At 44.4% G+C, this 22,384-nt stretch overlaps 2 protein-coding genes across 3 annotated transcripts in view; one reads left to right on the top strand and one right to left on the bottom strand.

Annotated features, from left to right (window-relative positions):
- The window catches only part of ubtfl (upstream binding transcription factor, like), a 191,654-nt gene that overhangs the window by 80,783 nt on the left and 88,487 nt on the right, over positions 1–22,384 (top strand). The window lies entirely within an intron of this gene.
- LOC117385338 (cytochrome P450 7B1-like) lies at positions 1,912–22,207 on the bottom strand. The gene is made up of 7 exons (XM_055228800.1): positions 22,072–22,207; positions 13,417–13,683; positions 9,030–9,196; positions 7,869–8,028; positions 6,143–6,349; positions 3,299–3,471; positions 1,912–2,449 (listed from the first exon to the last, which is right to left on the bottom strand). The coding sequence occupies exons 2-7, from the start codon at positions 13,673–13,675 to the stop codon at positions 2,123–2,125; spliced, it is 1,293 nt and encodes a 430-aa protein (XP_055084775.1). The 5' UTR covers positions 13,676–13,683; positions 22,072–22,207; the 3' UTR covers positions 1,912–2,122.

Here is a 22,384-nt window from a genome sequence, read left to right as displayed (position 1 = left end):
CCTGCAGGAGGAGTGGAGGCAGAGGGGAGGCGGGGAGGCTGGGGGGGGCCTTGGGGGGCCGGGGGGGCCATGCTATGAATAGAAAACACATCTGCTCAGACAGACTGTGTGCACAAAGAGACATGACACCAGAGGAGAAGGATGACAAGGAGAGAAGGACGAGAGAAGGAGCAGAGGAGGAGGAGGAACAATGGAGGAGCAGAAGAGGAAAAGGAGAATATGCAGAGAATGAAGAGCAGCAGAGGAGGAGATGCAGCCCAGACTGACAGACATGAAAGACATGGCACCAGAGGAGGTGCAGAGGAGGAGCAGACCTTGGAGCTTCTTTTCAGGTTCTTGCTGCTGCGTTTTGCTTCTTCGCTTGAGATTCTTCCGAAAATGAGCCACGAGCCCCGAGGAGAAAGTCTGGAACCTGAGGACTGAGGAACAGCACAATGAATCCTCTGCCCCTTTCCCCTGCTCCTCCGCCCTTTCTTCTGCTCCTCTGACCCTCTCCTCTGCTCCTCCCCCCTTCTCCTCTGCTCCTCTTCCCCTCTCCTCTGCTCCTCTCCCCATCCTCTGCTTCTCTCCTCTGCTCCTCTTCTCTGACTAATATCCTCTTTCATTGTCTTCATTCCATACAGATCTTTGATGACCTACTCCCTAAATCTTGTAGTTGTTGTTCCCTGATACAGAAGTTTGTTCAAACCGAAAGGCACTCACCAGGATCTCGTCCTCCGTGTCCGGCTCCAGCTGCTCGTCGCTGGGAGACGCCGCTGCCTCCACAACCAATAATGCAGTGAAACGGGACAGACTGCCCTAGAACAGACTCTTCTCTGCTCCCGTCTGCCCCCATCTGCTCCTCTCTGCTCCTGTCCGCTCCTGTCTGCTCTTGCCTACTCCCGTCCCGAACCATGACTGAACCAGGACTAAACCAGGAGTAAACAAGGTCTAAACCAGGACTGAACCAGGACTACACAAGTACTACCCAAAACTAAACCAGGACTAAATCAGGACTGAAACCAGGACTGAACCAGGTCTAAACCAGGACTATACCAGGACTAAGCCATGACTGAAACAGGACTGTACCAAGAGTAAACCAGGCTGGACCAGGACTAAAACAGGTCTAAATCAGGACTAAAGCAGGACTGAACCAGCTCTAAATCAGGACTTTACTAGGACTGAAACAGGACTAAACCAGAACTAAAAAAGGACTGAAAGAGGACTAAACCAGGACTGAACCAGGAGTAAATCAGGTCTAAAACAGAACTGAACCAGGACTTAACCTGGACTAAAAAAGGGCTTGAACAAGGACTAAATCAGGACTGAAACAGGACTAAACCAGGACTGAATCAGGACTAAACCTGGACTGAAACAGGACTAAACTAGCCCTAAACCAGGACTAAGCCAGGACTGAACCAGGTCTAAACCAAGTCTAAACCAGGACTGAACCAGAACTAAAACAGGACTAAACCAGGTCTAAATTAGGACTAGAATGGGCTTAGACCAGGACTGAACCAGAACAGAACCAGACTAAACTAGGACTAAAGCAGAACTGAATCAAGAGTAAACCAGGACTAAACCATGTCTAAAGCAGGTCTAAACTAGAACTAAAGCAGAACTAGACCCAGACTAGACCAGGACTGAACTAGGACTGTACCAGGACAAAACCAAGACCTAATTTTTGGTGTAAATATAAATTATAGTTTTGCACTAACCACGAAGCAATTTGTGAAGAAAAGTTGAAAAATATGTTGAAAATTATAGGAAGCAAGTACTCGATTTTAAAGAGTTGGATAGTGATGCCATTTCGGCACAGTTTACACAAGAAACACATTGTCTGATACTTTAAACATGATTTCAACAAAATAATGTGTTTTTAAAAATATTTTATTTGTAAAATATTAATCACTATGTACATTAGAGGAGTCCTGGCCCCGTGTACCATATGGTTGCTAGGTAACAGTTATGGAATTCCTTAGTGTAATGTCACGATAATTGATTTTTTTTAGTTAAAGATAATGATCTTAATTGTGTTTTAGTAGAAGATACTTTAAAGCATAATAAACAGGTTCAGGTGCATTATGGTGATTTGTGCATGAAAGTAAACAAACCTTCGTGTGATTGGTTGGAGGCTCGTGATTCAAAGTAGCGGTTTGGTGCTTGTGCTGACCTGTAGGGGGCGCCTCAGCCTGTACCTGAAGTGCACGTCATGGGCAGGCTGCATGATGCCCAGCCCGGCCCGGGTGAGATTCGGGCGCACCACAGTTTTGGGGTCACACAGCTCTACGTCGAACAACAGCAGCAGCAAACACACAAACTGTTTAATCTCCTGCACCGCCAGGTATCGGCCCGGGCACTTGGTGGCACCAGAGCCAAACGGCATCAGGTAATACTTGACGCGCTGACCACTCTTGTAGAAGTTCGTCTTCTCTTTCCCGTTGTCAAGGTAACGGTCAAAGTGGAAACTCTGGAACATTAAATATTCACACAGAGGCACAGAGTGCAATCAAAAGACAATTATTCACCCAGTGTCAAAGCTAACTGTTGTCCAGTCCTGCTTTAATCGTGGTTTGGTCCTGGTAGACCTGCTTTAGTCCTGGTCCAGCCATGCCTTAGTCCTGGTTTAGTCTGATGTAGTCCTGGTTCCTGCTCTGGTCCAGTCCTGTCTTAGTCCTGGTTCAGTCCTGGTTTAGTCCTGGTTTTGTCCTGGTTCAGTTCTGGTCCAGATCTGGTCCAGACCTGGTCCAGACTTGGTTCAGTCCTGGTCCAGTCCTGGTCCAGACCTGGTCCAGACCTGGTCCAGTCCTGGTCCAGACCTGGTTCAGTCCTGGTCCAGTCCTGGTCCAGACCTAGTCCAGTCCTGGTCCAGTCCTGGTCCAGTCCTGGTCCAGCCTTGGTCCAGCCTTGGTCCAGCCTTGGTCCAGTCTTGGTGTTGTCCTGGTTCAGTCCTAGTTCAGTCCTGGTTCAGTCCTAGTTCAGTCCTGGTTTAGTCCTGGTTCAGCCCTGGTCCAGTCTTAGTGTTGTCCTGGTCCAGTCCTGGTCCAGTCCTGGTTCAGTCCTGTTCCAGTCCTGGTTCAGTCCTGGTCCAGCCTTGGTCCAGTCTTGGTGTTGTCCTAGTTCAGTCCTAGTCCAGACCTGGTCCAGACCTGGTTCAGTCCTGGTTCAGTCCTACTTCAGTCCTAGTTCAGTCCTGGTTTAGTCCTGGTCCAGTCCTGGTCCAGTCTTAGTGTTGTCCTGGTCCAGACCTGGTCCAGTCCTGGTCCAGTCCTGGTCGAGACCTGGTCCAGACCTGGTCCAGTCCTGGTCCTTTCCTCACCGTGGGGTCTGGGTAGATCTCAGGGTCCATGTGGGTGTTATGGGGGAAGATACTGACGATGTCTCCTTTGCGGATGGACCAGGTTGAGTCCAGGCTGAGGCTTAAGTCCTCCTGAGCCACTCGCACGTTCATGGAAAAGGTGCTGAGGCGCAGGGTCTCACTGACCACGCTCTCTGGACACAGCAGCAGAGGAGAGGTCAACACAGCTGAACTAGGGCTGAACCACAAACTGGAAAAAGAAGTGGACTGAGGGAGTGTGACGTCACCTACAGTGTTCATCTTCAAATGAAACTCATCGAGACTAGCAGTTATAGCAACTAATCTGGACCCCCTTTGAATAATTGTGAATTTCGACAGCGGGTATCATAGCAATCAAAGAGCCAATCAGGAGTGAGGCCTGTTGAAATTAACGCCCCTTCCCAGGTTTTAAGCAACAAGTTTGATTGACAGCGTTACTAAGTGCCCACCCCCTGCCAAACCAGCGGTGCAGGTGCTTAGTCAATCAAACCTGTTGCAAAGGCTAGCGTGAGCGACCTTGGTCTGTTATTAATGTTCATATCTTGATTTTGGGACAAAATGATGAAATAAAAAACCCAGGATCATGTAGAGCAGGCTAAACATTTTAAGATCAGAATTACAGACCTGACAGCAGCAGTTACAGAGAGAGGGGTGACAGTTTTTCAATAGAAAGTAAATTGGAGCCAGAGTCGACGGAGCCAGGAATGCGCCCAGAGGCTAGAAGTTAGCCATGTTCATTTACATATGTTACATGTAAAGTTGATAATCGTAATCCTTGAGGGGTGTGAAGGTAAACCCTGAGAAATAAATACAAGGAACAGATGATTCGTCTTGTGCATCAGACGACTGCAGGGTTTATTCTGCTTTAACAAACAGACGTTTTCATGTTGTTCCACAAACTTAAGGTCATTGTCATTGTTGTCAAGAAAAGCCTAGATCTACATAGTTTATTAATGTTTAATTCAATTCATTTTATTTCTGTATCGCCCAAAATCACAACAACAGTTGTCTCGAAGGGCGTTCATGTTTTGGTTGATGGGGGAAACCGGAGAATGTGTGTATATATTGGACTGTATTTGACCCTATCTGTACAAAAAGGGCTATTTATTTCTTCACAGATGTGTCCTACACCTCATGTCCTGAAACCAGCTCATGTTTGATTAAATGCATTTCTAACTAGCATTTAATCCCTGGAAACGTGAAGCTGAAAGCAAGTGATTTTAGATGTTGAAAGTTAGCGCTGCTGTTGTTGTCTTCTGCTGCACATGCACACTTACTACAAATCTCCTCACATTTCCCCATGGGGGTTTATTCCACACTGTTTGAGACGGCTGTGGTCTTCAGTATGCATGAGTTAGTTTCCAGTTGTAAAAGCACATGTACAGAATGTGGCGCAGCATGGCCTGCACAGCACAGGACAACAACAAATGTTAATAAGACGTTCCGAAACCGTGATTTATGCAGTCTGCTCAGTGGCCAGTAGGGTGTACTAAAAGACACACCTTCCTTCAACAGCCTTGCTCTGGATTGGCTGTTTGGTTGGTCAGCTTCAAATTCACCCTTGGAACTGTTCGATGAGCTTCATTTGAGGAGAGGAGATGTGGAGATGTGGAGATGTGGAGAGGAGATGTGGAGATGTGGAGAGGAGATCAAAATGGGATGACGTGAGTGTTCAAACATCCTTCAAACCGATTGGTGGAAGCATCACTAGGGCAGAACAAGCTGAAAACTTTAATTAAATCCAGTTCAGAGAAAAGCAGAGGTATGTTACCCTCCACAAATGCACAATTGCCTCCCTCTGCACGTTTGGCACAAACTACTCTGTGTTTCTGTGAAGACAGACTGAAGTACTTCAGTCTATTTTGCTTTATTTAGCGCTACCTTCCACCAAAACCGCAGTGCTGCCCTGTGATTGGTCAGTCTATCACATGCAAACGCTTCAGCCAGAGCAAAACAACATGGATTCTCAAGCGTTGGTAAACTCACAAACATCTCAAGGATTCATCTTGCTCTGATCCCTCTGATACTCACAACAGACTTTGTGGTCTGTGCTTAAATAATCTTAAATGTCCAGAGATCAGATTACAGTCAGGTTTTGGTGCATGTGCACTTAGTGTCTGAGGAATGGGACCATTTAAGTGATGTCCTCAGCTGTTTAATTGTGTTTCTGTTGGTTTTGTTGATGCCTCACTGTTTTTGATGTTTTTTTTTGTTTATTGCAAAAACTTTTATAAATAGTTTATATAGAAAAACAAAAACAAAACAACAAAAAAAAAAAACATTGGAGGAGGTGTCTGGGGCGGGGAAGGCTGTGTGTTAAAAGGTGTGTCTGCTCTATAGTTGTAATTTATGACACTCATGGATCATTATGTTATACATATTTCAAATCATAATATTCATGTAAGACGACTTCATAAAAGAAACAGGTTTGCTGACTTCCATCTTAGAAAACTGAGGTGCTGAATGGAAGATGACGTCGTCGTAAATGTCATCACAAAAAAAAAAAAGAGGTCATTGTCATCTGTAAGACAGGCCAAATGCTGTTGGCCTGTCTTACAGATAGCTGCACACTATGTCTGAAGCACTACTGCGCAATGTTGCCGAATCTTATGCTTATCGCTAATTAAGAAAATAAAACTGGAGAAGAAAGTGCGCACGTCACAGTGGTCGTGTACCAGTGAAGGTGAAAACGGAGGTAGATTGGAGCGATGACGTCTTGAATACAGGAGAAAAATGATTCCTCAAACATGAATCACTCTAAATATAACTTCAGAGGCTAGAACTAGAACATGGTTAAAAAGTTTGAAAACTCATTTTAGACCTCACCCAGAACCACAAGTTTGTCCAGCTGCTCTTGGGTAAGGACCTGGTCTGAGTCTGGCCTGACCTCCAGTTCTTCCTGTGACATCACTTCCTGTAGCTCCAACCTAACGGCCTGGAGTGCCTCCTCGTGGCGTAGCAGGTAGTACACACACCAGAACATGGCGGGGCTGGTGTTTCCCACTGACGCCCAGAACATCGCGAAGTGCTGAGCTGAAGCAGAGACCAAACAGAATGTACATCACCAAGAGGACTAAACCAGTGCAAGAACGGGATTAAACAAGGTCTATACAGGGATTAAAGTAGGTCTAAACCAGGACTGAACTAGGTCTAAACAGGGACTAAAGTAGGTCTAAACAGACACTAAACTAGGGCCATGTCCCAATTCGCCAAACTGGTCTTAGAATCACCATTCGAAGTGTGCATCGAAGGGCAGTTAAGTAATTTCCGGCGCGACCAGGGCTGTCCCATTTCAACACACCCTACTGAATGCGCCCGACAAACCTGCCCTTCTCTTTTCACCATTTCCATGGAGATCGGACGTAACTGAAGCGTGCATGCGTGCACACTTCACGCACTTCTATATCCCATCATGCACCACGACTACGCAAGAAACAGAAGAAAATGGAGTCTGCTGCGCAATATATTTTCAAATGTTCGTACTGGTTTACCTCATCAGTGCGACATGAAACTGTTAAATCTGAATAAAGATCTGTACAGTGTGTTTGATGATTAAAAAGGAAGGGAGTTACATGGAATAAAGGAATGTGCAGTTATTGCTAGACAATAAGAGACATTATTATCATTACAAAATATTACTGCAATAAGAATAATGTAAGAATGTTCGTTTCTATTGTAAGCGTCAAAGACCAAGAGACTGAAACATAAAGTCAGAAAGTTTAATGATCCACACAGGTAATGTGAACAATGAAGCAACGGACTCTCAGGAAAGGACAGAAGAGAGTCCTGAGACGTGCACAAAATCTTCATGTGTTCAGGTACATTCCATAGGTCTGCGCCCCCTGGTGGGCACGTATCATTTTCCTTCGTGTTAGTAAATCAAGATATTAGCTTGATGTAGCGCTGAACTGCTAGAAAATCCCTCACAATAATAAGAAGGAAAGAACTGGCACGGCATAGAAGGGAAACAGCGCCCTCTACTGTTAATAAAGTGGTGTAGCCACTGGCCAAAATACCGAATGTTAAACTGCAATATCCCACTATATGTACAACTAATAAGTGTTCTCTGGTTTATAGACTATGAATGTGAAAATGATACTGTTACCTCTGTCTCTGTTATTACGTTTTCACAAGGTATATTTTGTTAACTCTTTAAAGTTATGAAGTAGCTACAAATGAGAAGAAAATCACCTTGAACGTTATAATTGCCTATTGATATTCAATCTAAAAAAAAAAGAAACGGCTGTGATGACATCTTGACTTTTCTTCTATTAAATAATACATCATTAAAAATAACGTACGTAATGTGCGTATCGTACGCTCAAAGACAGCGGTGGAAGTGCGGTCCCTGGTTTAGGTCTGTCCCACTTCAGTAAGATGGCGGCTACACTGAGGAGGGCAGATTCTCGACCGCAACCTTCAAACTACACTTTGAAGAGTACTTTGAAGGGACCCTTCAAAGGGTGCATTTGGCGAATTAGGACACGGCCTAGGTCTAAACCAGGACTAAACCCAGTCTAAACCTGGACTAAATTCAGTCTCTGGTCCGTACCGGCCCTGTCATGGCTGCTCAAGTCATACTGCTCGAAGAGGAAGCTGCGGCGCTGGATGAAGGGCGACGGGCTGCTCCACTTGGACATGACATTCGGGAGGAAGCAATCGATAAGTTTCTGTCGCACGGATTTAATGTTTCCCAAGAGCCACAGAGGCACCTACAGGGGGACAGAGATGTCAAAAGGGAGCACACTGCAGAGACACAGAGACATCAGCAGAATATGTAGAAAGAATAGAATCCAGCATGATACAAGAGCCTTATTTTTTTTGCTGGTGCGTTAAAGTTAACTTTCATTTTAGTTAGTAGCTGTGTGTGTGCACCCCCTGCTGTTAGGATCAGGAAGTGGAGCTGTGGGTGGATGTCACTGACTACATGTTAAACACTTTATAGGGAAAGCGTCACTGGAGGACACTTCTGTGTTTACAAAGGGACGTGTTTGTGTGTCACTCTCAGTGCTAAGGTGCACTCTATTGTCACCGTAGGGAAATGTGTTCTCTGCATTTGACCCATCCTTTAATGTCACTGGGGCCTCTGCTCAGGAGCACTGGGACCCATCTCCAGATCTTCAGCTAGTCTTCGTCAGGACTACCTTAGCTGGAGGTCAGGACTACCTTAGCTGGACCTATTGTGCATGTTTTCGGTTGATGGCTCGAAGGAAACCCACCCAGAGGGAGAACATGCAAACTCCACACAGAAAGGCCTGCGAGTAGAACCAGGAACCTCCTTTACCACAAATGTAATTGTGTTAATATGTTAAATGTAACGGTTTAATTAAGGTTTAGTGCAACTCCCAGAGAGATTACATTTGAGCCAAAATGGCCACGCAGACTGTCCCTGTGAGCCGGGTGACATAGTACATCAGAAACGCTGTGCATGCTGTTGGCCCCTCCTGAACATCGCACTTTTTTCATTTGTACCAAAATGAGTACACAGCGCTGCTGAATCCTAAGTGTATCAACAATGAAACAAATGAAAGTGGAGGACAGTGAAAACAGGGGTAGACTAGATTGGCAATATGATGTCTTAAAAATAAGTAAAGATTGACCAAATGCGCACAAATCATTCCAAATGCAACTTAAACGAGGAGGAAACATCATAACATGGTTAAAAGCTCTGAAAAGTCCGGTTTGCAGAATATGTGGGATTTAAAGTCCAGACCTGAGCTGTGAGCAGTGGGAGCTTGTTGTCGAAAAAGACAAAGTCCTGCCTGATCTGCTCCAGGTTGCGTTGTCTTTGCTCCAACGCCGTGCGGCCGTACATCGTCATGAAGGAGGTCTCAAGCGCAACGCTGAGGCAGAAGTCATGCAGCTGTGAGGTCTTCCACTCTGAAACCACAAGTACCATCACTTATTCAACAAACAACAACAACCAAAAAACAACAAAACCTCCTGAGTTATTCTACATAAAAACTCCTAACCCTGTAGTTTAGATCTGTACAAACATGCTCTGAAATGGATTTCTTGTATTAGTTTGAACTTTGAACAGAATCCTGAAACCTCCTCTGGGGCTACACAAAAATATTGACATTGCGGTATCATAAGAATATAAAAATATCGCAACAGCAAAAGATCTCCATGTTACAGACGTGTCCTGTTTTTGTAAACTTAAAGTGACAAAAAAGGCAGATTGTATTCATAATTTCCCTTATTTGGGCTGGTCACTAGGGCTGCAGTTGACTAAAGACATGTGCGGTGATTGGTCAGCAAAAAGGGGGCGTGGCAAAGCCTCTCAAAACTATTACTTATATATTTATGTATCTCACCCAAACTACACTCACAAGACTATGCCTGCAGAGGGAGTTTATGCAAAAACTACAGTTTATGCAGAAAAACGTACTAGGGAAGTATCGCGGCAATATTTTAACACATGAGATGAGACCAACTATAAATCCTTGAACCAACAATTATACAAAGACATGGAAAGATGGGAGGTTTTATTGTTAGATCTACACGCCAGAATTAAGATAATTAAGATGAATGTCCCACCTAAATTTTGTATCTTTTTCAGTCCCTGTCAGTGTCAGTACCAGCTAATCAATTTGTGGAGTGGAACAAAAAAAAAATTCATATGGAATGGAGCTAAACCAAGAATTCAATTTTCAGCACGTCAGTTACCAAAAAATGAGGGTGGATTGGCCCTGCCAAATTTGGAAGAGTATTTCTATACAGCCCAGCTCAAAACTTTGATTTGTTGTTGTGACTCTGAAACAAATTGAGTTGAATAATGGGTGCCATGTACAAGCTATGATTGCAATGGAATATTGTTTAAAGAAAATGAAACCAAGTTAGAACATCCGGACATCTGGTTCAAAATTGTAAGAAGATTCAAAATGGAGAAAGAAATTAAACTTTTAAGTTGGCTAACATATGATACAAATTTTAAACCAGGAATTATGAATACCAAATTTAAAGAGCAGGCAAATAAAGGCTGGAACATTATAGGAACATTCATTAAGGAAGAGGAGTTGGTGAGCTTCCAAAAGATAAAGCACAGATTTGATTTAGAACATCAGGAATTCTATATGTACCTTCAAGTGAGAGACTATTATCAAAAAGTGATCAGACCAGACCTCCTGAGTGAATTAAATATAATCACTGTGATACTTTGGGATGTGTATAAGAACAAGAGTGCAAAAATGATATCTAAATGGTATAAAGGTTTAGGAGTCAACAGGAAAAGTACATTGTTATATGTTAGGGATAAATGGGCAAAAGAAATTAAAGAAGAAATAAGTGACGATAACTGGTATAAAATTTGTCAAAATCCGATAACCTCAACTAATTCAACAAATTGAAGAATCTTCTGCTGGAAGAACATAATCAGAGTTTTCATCACAATCAAATTTACACACAATTACAAGTCCAGAATTGGACTATTATTATTATTCTTTAAAATACATGAAATTACACCTCGCTAACCAGATGTAACAGAGGTTAAATGGTATTGATTCCACTTGTCATTAGTTTAATTTGGTTTATGTATTGTAATTGAGTAGCGCCCTCTTGTGGTGACCGGAAGTGATAAGTGCCCCTGGCATCGCGAGCACATTGCCAGTTGATGAGAGTTGGGCACGAGGTGGGTCACTGATTTTAGCTCTATCACTATAAAGTGTGTTTTTCTGTTTAATTATTCATTATATAATGACTGCCTAAGTGTACACATTAATTACGTAATCTGGGACATTTATGAGCTAATAATTGTACAACATATGAGTTATTACACAGTAATGGACTGTTACACGTGTCGTGATAGAAGCTAACTTTTGGGATGCTAATGTGACTTGTTACCCTTGTAGAGTGCTGCTCTCCGTGTTGAGCCGTGGTTTCCTGACCAGTATTTATGTTGGCTATACAGGTACATTTTATGTAATTTTATTGTAAAACATTTTCAATTAATTGTTTAACATGGCCAGTTGATGAGAGTCGGGCACGAGAGTGCTGCTCTCCGTGTTGAGCCGTGGTTTCCTGACCAGTATTTATGTTGGCTATACAGATTAAAATACGAAGAACCGCACTGTGTACTGGCCAATTATTCACAACACAACGCAGATAAACTGTACAACAATCGAGGACGAACACCGACTGGTAGTTCCTGCAACTAGCTGGACTTTTGCACGGCCAAGTTCAGCGTGGTTACACAGACAAGGTTCCAGACACAATTTAAAACATCTGATATCGTTAACTTTAAATAGCGGAGGGTAACCTATTCCAATGAGTAACAGCCCCGTACAACACTGTTCTCTGCATTGCACAGGAACAATTATGTCATTCTTTCTTTGCTGTCTCTGCTTTGAATTTTGCTGTACGCTGCCTTTAACCCGACTGTACAATAAAGATCAATAGAACAATTCCTCTGCCTAATACACAACCAGAGCCTGTGATCAAGACGTGCGTTCTTGGTCCTGTTTAGAAGTTTGATTTTCAACAAAAAGGTGAGAGTGACTAACTGAGCTAGCTAGCTTGTGACTGTAATGTTATTTGAGAGGGACTTTTTAACAACACAAATCAGCTCAACTGTTGTAGTTCCAGCTGAGTCAGTTCTTTATGGTCAGATTGTGTTATAATGAAGCTCAGATGAAAGTCTAAACCTCACCACTAAGACTTTTCAGCCTTAGATGATTTTTAAATGTGTGACAAAAAGCACACACCGCAGTTATGAGGAGAATCAGATAAGATCTCTCCACTGCAGCACAAAGACTGCAGTGGAGAGACCGCACACCACAAGCTAAAATAAACAAGCTAACAAAACTAGCGCACATCAGCTCCTTACTGTCTACATCAAAATGACTCACTTTAAAGATCAGAGCATTGTACTTCTACTTTAGATACAAGTCAAAAGTGTCATGATCCACGTGTTCCTGCTCCCTGTTCTGCCTCCTGTGTGCTCCTTCCCCTCCCTCAACTGCCTGAGTCTGGAGCTGTGCAGAGTTCCTGGCTCCTCCCACGTGCACCTGAATCCCATCAACGCAATCTACGCCACCTGCCGTGGATAAGAGGAGCCAGGACCAGACACTCTATGCCAGATCGTCCGCGTGTCAAATGTGACTACTCTTGCTCTGCTTAGTAGATATTTGTTGCTTGCTTTTTGATGCTTATCGGATTTTTGCTACTCCCAGATTCCTGCTCCCTGGACCGTCCCAGCTCCTTCGTCTCTGGTTCCGTTCCTGACCCTGCCTCCCCGCTCTGGTAGTGTCTGCTCTTTGTCTTCACCTCTATGTCACGCTCTGGACCCTGGCTTGCACCTCGCTCCCTGCTCCGATTCCTGCTCCCTGGACCGTCCCTGCTCCTTCGTCTCTGGCTCCGTTCCTGGCCCTGCCTCCCCGCTCTGGCGTTGGCCACTCCCTGTCCTCGTCCCTGCACTCCGCGTTGCGTCCGTGGACTCTGGCTCGCACCCTGCTCCCTGCTCCTTGTCTGTTCTACCATCATTTGCCTGTTTCACTGACTGTAAATAAACACTGTAAACTTGCTCCGAGTTCTGCACTCTTTGGTCCCACCTGCTCAAACATTACGACACAAAAGTATGTCATTATTATTTGTGAAATGTGGGGAAATAATTTAGATGAATTATTTTAAAGCACGGAACATGAATTTGAATAAATGAAAACAAACTCTAATGGGTAATATGAATGAGAATGCTGCAGTTGAACAACCTAATATAGTCACCTAATATTTTTGCCATTTCTCGAGTTTGTATTTTGCACCTCTGTATCCATCACCCCCTCTGCCCCTGATGCTTTTTTATTGGCTGTTGGTATGGTGATGCTTGATGGTTACAATGTGACAGAACAGCTCAGACTCGCACTGACAGAAAACGCATGAGGAGTGCAGCGGGTTTAAAATTGCAAATGAAGACACAAAGTTGGGACACGTCTCTCCGAAGTTAGGGGAGGAGGAAATCGGAAGGCAAATTATCCTGTAGTGTGGGGTGGGCTTTAGTTGAGCAACAAAGCTTCAGACAGAGCAGTGCCTACAGTTACCATCACACCCCCCAAGGAATGTGCATGACATCCGTGGCAAAGGACCGATTCTCTGACCTGTGCTCTGGCCTCCACAGCTCAGGTAGTCCTCTCTGAAGACCAGCAGCAGGTTCTTCATCATGTTATCAGACAGGGACGACAGGTGTGAGCCCTGCAGTAGCTGGAAAGACTTTTCGATCTGCTCTCTCAGCCCAGGGAAGCGCTCTGGGTTCGTGGGAGAGAATCCGAAGGTGTATGGAGCCACGATGTTGGTGAACTTGTGAAGGTCCAGCTGTCGGCCATGTTTGATAATGCTGGGGAAGTGCAGAGGGTTCAGGATGAAAGTCATGTATCGGCCTGGAACAAAACACAAAACAACAGCAGTGATTATGCCCAAGAACAAGCACTTTTATATCACACCTACTGACGCTTTACAATGACATCATGCTGAGGGTGTTCTACATTGATCTCTATGGTTGAATGTTCAGCAGTTACCATGGAGACACTCAATAGTCAGTACAAAATGGATTTAAACAGCACAGCCTGTGATCAATCCAAGTGTTGATGGTCCTGTTTAGGAGTTTGATTTTCAATAAAAAAGACTAACTGCAAAACTGTTGGCTAATGCTAGCTAGCTTGTGACTATAATATTATTTGAGAGGGACTTGTTTAACATAAAGCAGCTGACCTGTTGTAGTTCCAGCTAAGTCAGCTCTTGATGGTCAGAAATGTGTTAAAATAAAGCTCAGATTAAAGTCTAGCAGAACTTCAGACAGAGCAGTGCCAACAGTTAGCATCACAACCCCAGGGAACGTTGATGATTTCAGCTGCAAAGTATCAATTATTTAAATGGCAATAATTATCAAATAGACTACACAAAGTAATTCAAAGTGCTTTACAGAACAAGAAGAACATTAAAATCACACAAATAAAAACATAATAAAATTAACATTAAAACAGAAGAGTGCAGAATAAAAACCTTTCAGTCACATGCACAGCTAAACAGAATTGTTTTGAGCCTGGATTTAAACATTGTCAAAGTAGAGGTCTCTCTCACATCTTCAGACTGTTCCAGGTTTTAGCTGCATAAAACTGAAACGCTGATTCCCCATGTTTAGTCCTGACTCTGGGCACCAGCAGGAGGCCGGTCCCTGAAGTCCTCAGAGTGTGAGATGGTTCATGTGGGAGATGTTCTTTGGTGCTGGTCCATGTAGAGACTTGTTCACAAGCAGAGCTGCTATAAAGTCTATTCTTTGAGCTACAGGAGCCAGAGACCTGAGCACAGGACTTATGTGCTCATACTTCCTGGTTCTAGTCAGGACCTGAGCAGCAGTGTTCTGGATGTACTGCAGCTGTGTTAAGGCTCGTTTGGAGAGGCCAGTGAGCAGGACATTACAGTAATCTAACCTACTGGAGACAAATGCATGGATAAGTCTCTCTAAGTCTGGTTTTGACAGTAAACCTTTAACTTTTGTAATGTTTTTTAGATGGTAAAAAGTTGCAGATGTTATTGATTTGATGTGGCTGTTAAAGTTCAAGTCTGAGTCCATTGTTACCCCTAGATTTCTAACCTGATTTGAAGGTTTTAGAGAGAGACTGGAGGTGACTAACACTGCTGACATTTTCTCTATGTTTCTATGAGCCAAAGATGATGACTTCAGTCTTATCTGAGTTTAGCTGGAGAAAGTTGTTTCACATCCACACACTGATCTGTTGGATGCAGTGGCAGAGAGAATCCACTGGTTCATATTCACCTGCTGCCAGTGAGACATAGATCTGAGTGTCATCTGCAGAGTTGTGGTACGACACATTATAGCTGCGTATTAACTGGCGTAATGGCAGCATGTAGAGACTGAACAACAGGGGTCCCAGGATTGACCCCTGGGGCACCCCATAGGTCAGTGACATTTTATCTAAGACACATTTTCCAATTTTAACAAAGTATTCCCTGTTTTCTAAATAGGACTTGAACCAGCTTAGTGCCGTACCAGAGATGCCCTCCCAGTCCCCTAGTCTCTGTAAGAGGATCCCATGATCCACAGTGTCAAAGGCAGCACTCAGATCTAACAGGATCAAGACTGAGGCTTTGCCTGCATCAGTGTTCAGGCGGATGTCATTTGTCACTTTGATAAGATCAGTCTCAGTGCTGTGGTGAGGTCTAAAACCTGACTGGAAAACATCAAAGGAGTTGTTCATTTGGAGAAAGTTAATAAGCTGTTGGTAAGCAACTTTTTCAAGGACTTTGCCTAGAAACAGCAGATTAGAGATCGGTTGATAATTGTTCAATATCATGGCATCAAGACTGCTCTTCTTTAGGAGAGGCTTGATAACTGCAGTTTTCAAAGCTCTTGGGAATGTTCTAGATTGAAGTGACATATTAACTATGTGAGTGAGTGGTGACAGGAAACTGTTGAGCACAGACACATCGAGGCAGCATGTAGATGAACTCAGACTGGTGACGATCTCTTTGACAGTTTTGTCAGTTACAGGTGTAAAGTGAGTCAGCTCTAAGTGTCTAGGTGGGTGAACCTTGTCATTAAACAATACTGCAAAACTCATTACACTTAGATGTGGAAATTAGTTCTAACGGCAGTGGAGCTGGAAGGTTTGTTAATCAGTTTACTCTTGTAAACAGGACAAGAGAGTTGTTACTACAACTTCCAAAAATGTCAGAAAAATACCTTTGCCTTGTTCTAGATCAGGGGTCACCAACCTTTTTTAACCTGAGAGCTACTTTATGGGCACTGAGTCATACGAAGGGCTACCAGTTTGAGACGCTCTTCTGAAATAACACATTTTCTTAGTTTGCCTTTAGTTAAACATTATTAATAATAATAAATGATAATCATCTAAGTGAACACACTGATCATGTTGCAAGACACTGATCACATTAATGATTTCCCAAAAATATTTATCAACAATGAGCAAGGAGGGAAACAGATGACACTTACATCACTACATCTCATAGGAAAAGTGTCCCATTTTCACTATCCACTGACACACCTTTTTAACAAAACATAAATAATATACATTGCATCATGTTTCATAAAGTTATCAATTATGTAATGTTAAAGAAAAATAAGCTTACATATTTTTAAATAAATCTCGGTTGCGTTGTGAGACTTTTTCCACAGGTGTCGTGAAAAAAGCCTGTTGTTTATGTGAGAAGGTGGCCCATTTCATTATTTTGTGTGTAATATTGCATGTTTTTTTCCAATTTGTAGTTGTTTTTTTTTGCATGTTTTGGGCGTGCCCCCACCCTTGCCAGACACAAGAGGAGGGACATTGGTGCTACGCACCTGATCCACATTGATGGCAGGTGTGGAGCTAATGAGGGCTTGATAAATGGTCCAGAGCGAGACAAAGGCCGTGTCCCAATTCGCCAAACTGGCCTTAGAATCACCATTCGAAGTGTGCATCGAAGGGCAGTTACGTAATTTCCGGCGCGACAAGGGCTGTCCCATTTCAACCCACCCTACTGAATGCGGCCGAAAACCTGCCCTTCCCTTTGCACCGTTTCCATGGAGATCGGACGTAACCGAAGCGTGCATCCGTGCACACTTCACGCACTTCTATATCCCATCATGCACCGCGGTTACGCAAAAAAGAGAAGAAAATGGAGTCCTTGCGCAATACACGTTCAAATGTTCGTACTGGTTTACCTCATCAGTGCAACATGAAACTGTTAAATCTGAATAAAGATATGTACAGTGTGTTTGATGATTAAAAAGGAGGGGAGTTACATGGAATAAAGGAATGTGCAGTTATTGCTAGACAATAAGAAGACATTATTATCATGAGAAATTATGACTGCAATAAGAATAATGTAAGAATGTTCGTTTCTATTGTAAGCGTCAAAGACCAAGAGACTGAAACGTAAAGACAGAAAGTTTAATGAGTTCCACACAGGTAATGTGAACAATGAAGCAACGGACTCTCCAGAAAAGACAGAAGAGAGTCCTGAGACGTGCACAAAATCTTCATGAGTTCCGGTACATTCCATAGGTCTGCGCCCCTCCTGGGCACGTGTCATTTACCTTCGTGTTAGTAAATCAAGACACTAGCTTGATGTAGCGCTGCACTGCTAAAAAATACCTTACAATAATCAGATGAAAAGAACTGGCACGGCATAGAAGGGAAACAGTGCCCTCTACTGTTATTAAAGTGGTGTAGCCACTGGCCAAAATACCGAACCATTAAACTGCAATATCCCACTATATGTACAAATAATCAGTGTTCTCTGGTTTATAGACTATGGACATCTTGACTTTTTTTCTATTAAATAATAAATCATTAAAAATAACGTACGTAATGTACGTATGGTACGCTCAAAGACAGCGGTGGAAGTGCGGTCCGTGGTGTGGGCCTGTCCCACTTCATCAAGATGGCGGCTACACTGAGGAGGGCAGATTCTCGACCGGAACCTTCAAACTACACTTTGAAGAGTACTTCGAAGGGACCCTTCAAAGGGTGCATTTGGCGAATTGGGACATGGCCAAAGGCACAGACAGAGAAGAGAGGCAGGGAGAGGAGGACAGAAGGGCGCGGGCAGGAGAGGCCCGAGGGCGTGGGCAGGAGAGCCCCAAGTAAGGAGGTGACAGCACGGAACACAGGAGACGCCGGACAAAGAAACAGGTGCAACAGGGGAAAGGAAAGACGTTCGGGGGACGAGACGCAGCGCTGAAGCGCGGACGAGGACGGCCTGGGCACAGCGCGAGTCGTGGGATTGAAGCCGGGCCCTGTGGAGACGGCATCGGGCGATCCGGAGGAACCCGGAGCACAGAACTGGAGTGACGCAGTGTGGCGGCCGGAGGAGGCGGGGGACCGGAGGACAGGCTGACCTATGGCGAATACTAACACTGGACGGCTCTTAAAAGCCGTCCAGCTCGGTGAGTCGGCCGCATGTGGGGTGGGTTATAGTGGGCCGATTGTACCCCCCACTGGCAGTTGTCCTGTCCCTTCCCCGTAGGAGTAACCGGCGGTTCCGGCCTGGAGGAGCCAGGAGCGTAACCCAGGGCGACGCTGCGCGGCGGCTGGAGGAGGCGCAGACCCGGAGACGGATCGATACAAGGCGTGCACAACTAACACTGGACCGCTTGTCGCCGTCCAGCGCGGTGAGTCGGTGACGCCTGGGTTTGGCTGGTGAAATCGATGGTTAGTACATGCTACTGGTGCTTGTCTGTGTCCTCCCCGCAGGGTCCACGCGGTGGTGCAGCCTGGAGGCCCAGGAGTAAGAGGGGGACCCCGCTGCTGTCGTGGGCGCCTGGGTCATAGCGGTTTGACCCGTCCCCTGTGGATATTTTTACAGAGACATTGTTATGCCCTTCCAGAAATCCAACTTTTCCCTGTGGACATTTTATTAGAAACATTTTATGTTTTTTAATCCTTGTCTGAATAAATGGTTATAAAATTATATTGTGGTTTTAACTCATTGCTCACCCCTGTGACCTGCCGGAAATTTAGAACAGAGCCCTAGACTCCTTAACTCTAGGTGGCGTTGCTGAATAACATTAAACAGTATAATGGAGTATTAATTCTTTCATAACACCCCACTCGCCTTACCCAGCCGACATTTACCCAAAGCTGCGTTTAGCTCTGGGCTTGTTCTGCCCATAGTGTGCGTCCCCGTGGGGAGTGCGCGTCCCCGTGGGTAGTTAGTGTGGAGTTTTGTGAGACGTAGTGAAGTGTCCCTCCACATTGTGCCGCTTTGCTGTCACCACAGTCGCTCCACAGATGAGATACATGCAGGTTTCTTTGACAGTCTTAAAGTCTCTTTGTTTTCTACCATGTTTTGGAGTAAGAAACTGCTTTCAGCACATCCTCACAACGCTCGCGAGCGGAGCACTGCTTTTGTCACGCCCACAATACTGACCTTTGAAGTGAGTAGGTCAAAGTTCACCTTAACTTATCTAAACTTCACGTATAATGAACATATGTTTAAGATGTTGTCATTTTGAAATCTATATAAACGCAAGGGTGATAAAAAAAAAAAATAGCAACAAAATAAAATTAAATTTTAGATGCAGCTCATTAGTGAGTTGTGCTATTTTTAGAACCGGTCTGCGGGCGACTCATGTGGGGCTTGGGGGCGACATGGCGCCCGCGGGCACAGGGTTGGTGACCCCTGTTCTACATAAAGTGTGGTTGTACATGTGCATCTTTTCTCTGTAAATCTCATATTAAACCTGGAACTGAAACTGAAGCTAGAATTGCATTACCTGTGTTTTTGTCGAGCTATGTTTCAGTTAAAAACATAAAATCAAGATTAAAAGAGGAAATAAAATCATGAATTAAAAATGACTTGTTACATAAAGACCTGACATTGAGCACAGCAAGTTTCAGTCTACATGGTGTAACTGCAGATACGGCTCCATCACAGGGCCTCAGCATGATATTATCTTTATCATGACTATGTCCTGAGACAGCAGAGGCCCTGTGTATAGTTTGCAGTTCTTTAACTAATCTCCTCTCAGAGACCAAATCAATGTGTCAGATTATTCTGGGTAAAAGCTGTTAAAGCTAGAATTTAGATCTGTACAAACATGTTCTGTACCAATTGTAATAAACTTGCCTTAGCATGTCTGGATGTGGTGGGAGTGACTGATGGTGCAGATTGCGAACTAGCCCAGCAGCTGTTTAGGGTCTCAAGACCAGTAGAGGGAGCCCATACATTTATATTGAAAATGATAAATCAGGTTTTATTGGACACAGGGCTTGAGTATTTACAGCAGCCTAAATGTTCCTCTAAAACAATTACATTTGATATATAGCTCTAGTAGAAAATATCTGCAGCTGCTACATTTGTTTTTGAGTTGGGCAGAGATGAGGGCAGCTATGTGTTTACACCGGAGCAAGGACCCGACATAATGTAAATTTAAGCCCAACTGGAACACGTTAAAGTCCACCAGAAATGAAGAAAAAATGTCATGTTTATGTGTTGTTCTTGTGACTATAGTAGTTGTGACACTTTGGATGTTTTCAGTCTGATGTTGGTCATATAAACACAAATACAACTGGTCAAAGTGATGAGAGCAGAGTCAGAATGTTGTCAAATGTGAAGCACCAATAGCTGAGCCAGGAGACATCCACTGTAGGGGCCCCACAGACAAATTCAGCTTTGGGCCCCATGAAAGCTAGCACCGGCCCTGTTGCAAACAATATACAAATATGATACATTGGTTACGAAACACTCCCATATAACAGTTGTCATTTCTCGTAATAACAGAAAACTCAGACATAACCATTACTTTTTGGTCATGACCACATTTATCATTTGCTTCGAATTTTGCTGTACGCTGCCTTTAACCCAACTGTACAATAAAGATCTACTCTCAAGATCCCAGTCTGCCCTGTGTTTTGGTGCTGTCAGAATGTCTTTTCATTCTGGCTCCTCCCATACATACCTGCAACCCATCCACAATCAAGCTGCACCTAGAAAGGATAAAGGGACCAAGGACTTGACACTCAGCGCCAGATCGCCCGCGTATCCTCTGTGGTACTGCTCTGCTCGGCTCAGTCTTGTTTTTGATTTCCATACTCAGTTGACTATCTTTTACTCTTCGCCAGAACAACTACCCTGAAACTACGCAGCGCCTCCGCTCTCCCTGACTGGTACAAACATCTCACCGTCCGACCCAGCTCGCCTCGACCGGTATGACCACCCCAGCTTCTGACCCCGGTACCCATGACCCACTCGAAGACTACGGCATACGACACCACTCATATCTGTCTGCTCCGTCAACCTTCATTTGCATTCCCTTATCTGTAAAAAAAACTTTGTTCAAACTTTTCACCCAGGTCGGAATCTTTGGTCCCCCTGTCAGTCATTATGACGTCTTCAAAATGATTCCTGTGCCTCTGCACCTGTTCTTCATACAGCACAACAGAAACTGAAAAGATTAATGCACCATCGTTTTGAATAATACTTTTTAGACACGCAAACACTTTCTTCACTTGCTGGTGGTGAGACACTTCTGTAGCCACAACTGCACCGAGATAGACTGATCGGAGTGAGGCTGCCAATCTGCACCAATGGCACCTCCCCCCACCAACACTCACGCACCACATTCAAACAGGCAATGTGGGTGAACTGTCCAGGTCCCGCCCTGCTTGGCAAAAGAGACCAGACCAGGCTTTGATGAGCCGCTGTGACCACAGATGGGCAGCCTCGCTTCAGTCAGCCTGCCCCAGGGCAGCTGTGACTGATTTAATAATGCAATAGAATCCATCACGTCCAAAAACAAAGTGAACATTGTGTGGAACATTCCAAATAAAATGTTCCTATTAACCTGCTCTACATGCTCCTGTTGTGTCACTACTTTGTCTGTAAATCAAGATATGAACACATTAATAACAGACCAGTCAGGTGCCTTCTTTCCCTGAGGTTGCTCCCGCTAGCGTTAGCCACAGGTTTGATTGGCAGCGTTGCTGATAAACCAGCAGTGTGAAGATGCTATGTATTTTTTATTATTCTTTAAATATGTTTATTTGAAGTTAAATATAAACCCAATCTTGGCATTAACACCACATTTAGCTGCTATAAAGCTCGAGCAAACAGTCAAGGACCGGCTGTACTTAGCCGTTAAATGCTAAACTAGCAACATGCACCACTGAGCATGACCCATTGTCTTCAGTGGCAGCCATGTTTAGCCTCTCTCATACCTGAGACAAACTGAAACCTGAACTAACCCTAACCCCAAGTCCCCAAAGCCCAACCATCAATATCTGTGACCCCTGACCTCTGACCTGCAATGAGCACAGTAAACACGTCGCCATGTTTCCTCCTCAGATCCTCCAGAAAGTTGAAGCTGTCCTTCCTGAAGTCCAGAGCTTTGCCCAAGTACGGGATCCAGCCCTGCACCAGTGGAGGCTCACCTGGGCGCCTGCAAACAAAAGATCCAGAGGAGGAGAGGGTCAGAGGAGGGTCAGAAGAGGAGAGGATCACAGCAGGGTCAGAGGAGGAGGGGGTCAGAAGAGGAGAGGGTCAGAGGAGGGTCAGAAGAGGAGAGGATCACAGCAGGGTCAGAGGAGGAGGGGGTCAGAAGAGGAGAGGGTCAGA

This window comes from Periophthalmus magnuspinnatus, chromosome 17 (genome assembly GCF_009829125.3).
Source record: "Periophthalmus magnuspinnatus isolate fPerMag1 chromosome 17, fPerMag1.2.pri, whole genome shotgun sequence".
NCBI classification, from domain to species: Eukaryota; Metazoa; Chordata; class Actinopteri; order Gobiiformes; family Gobiidae; genus Periophthalmus; species Periophthalmus magnuspinnatus.
The sequence above is the reverse complement of the archived record's forward strand: the minus strand, read 5'-3'. Positions and strand labels throughout refer to the sequence as shown.

Bases quoted from the DNA above. Each gene is read 5' to 3' on its own strand.
- LOC117385338 (XM_055228800.1), bottom strand. From the start codon at position 13,675: ATGACTTTCATCCTGAACCCTCTGCACTTCCCCAGCATTATCAAACAT. The intron at 8,029-9,029 runs GTCTGGACTTTA...GTCCCCCTGTAG, and splicing joins TCCCACTGCTCACAGCTCAG to GTGCCTCTGTGGCTCTTGGG. The intron at 3,472-6,142 runs GTGAGGTCTAAA...TGCTGTGTCCAG, and splicing joins GGACAAACTTGTGGTTCTGG to AGAGCGTGGTCAGTGAGACC.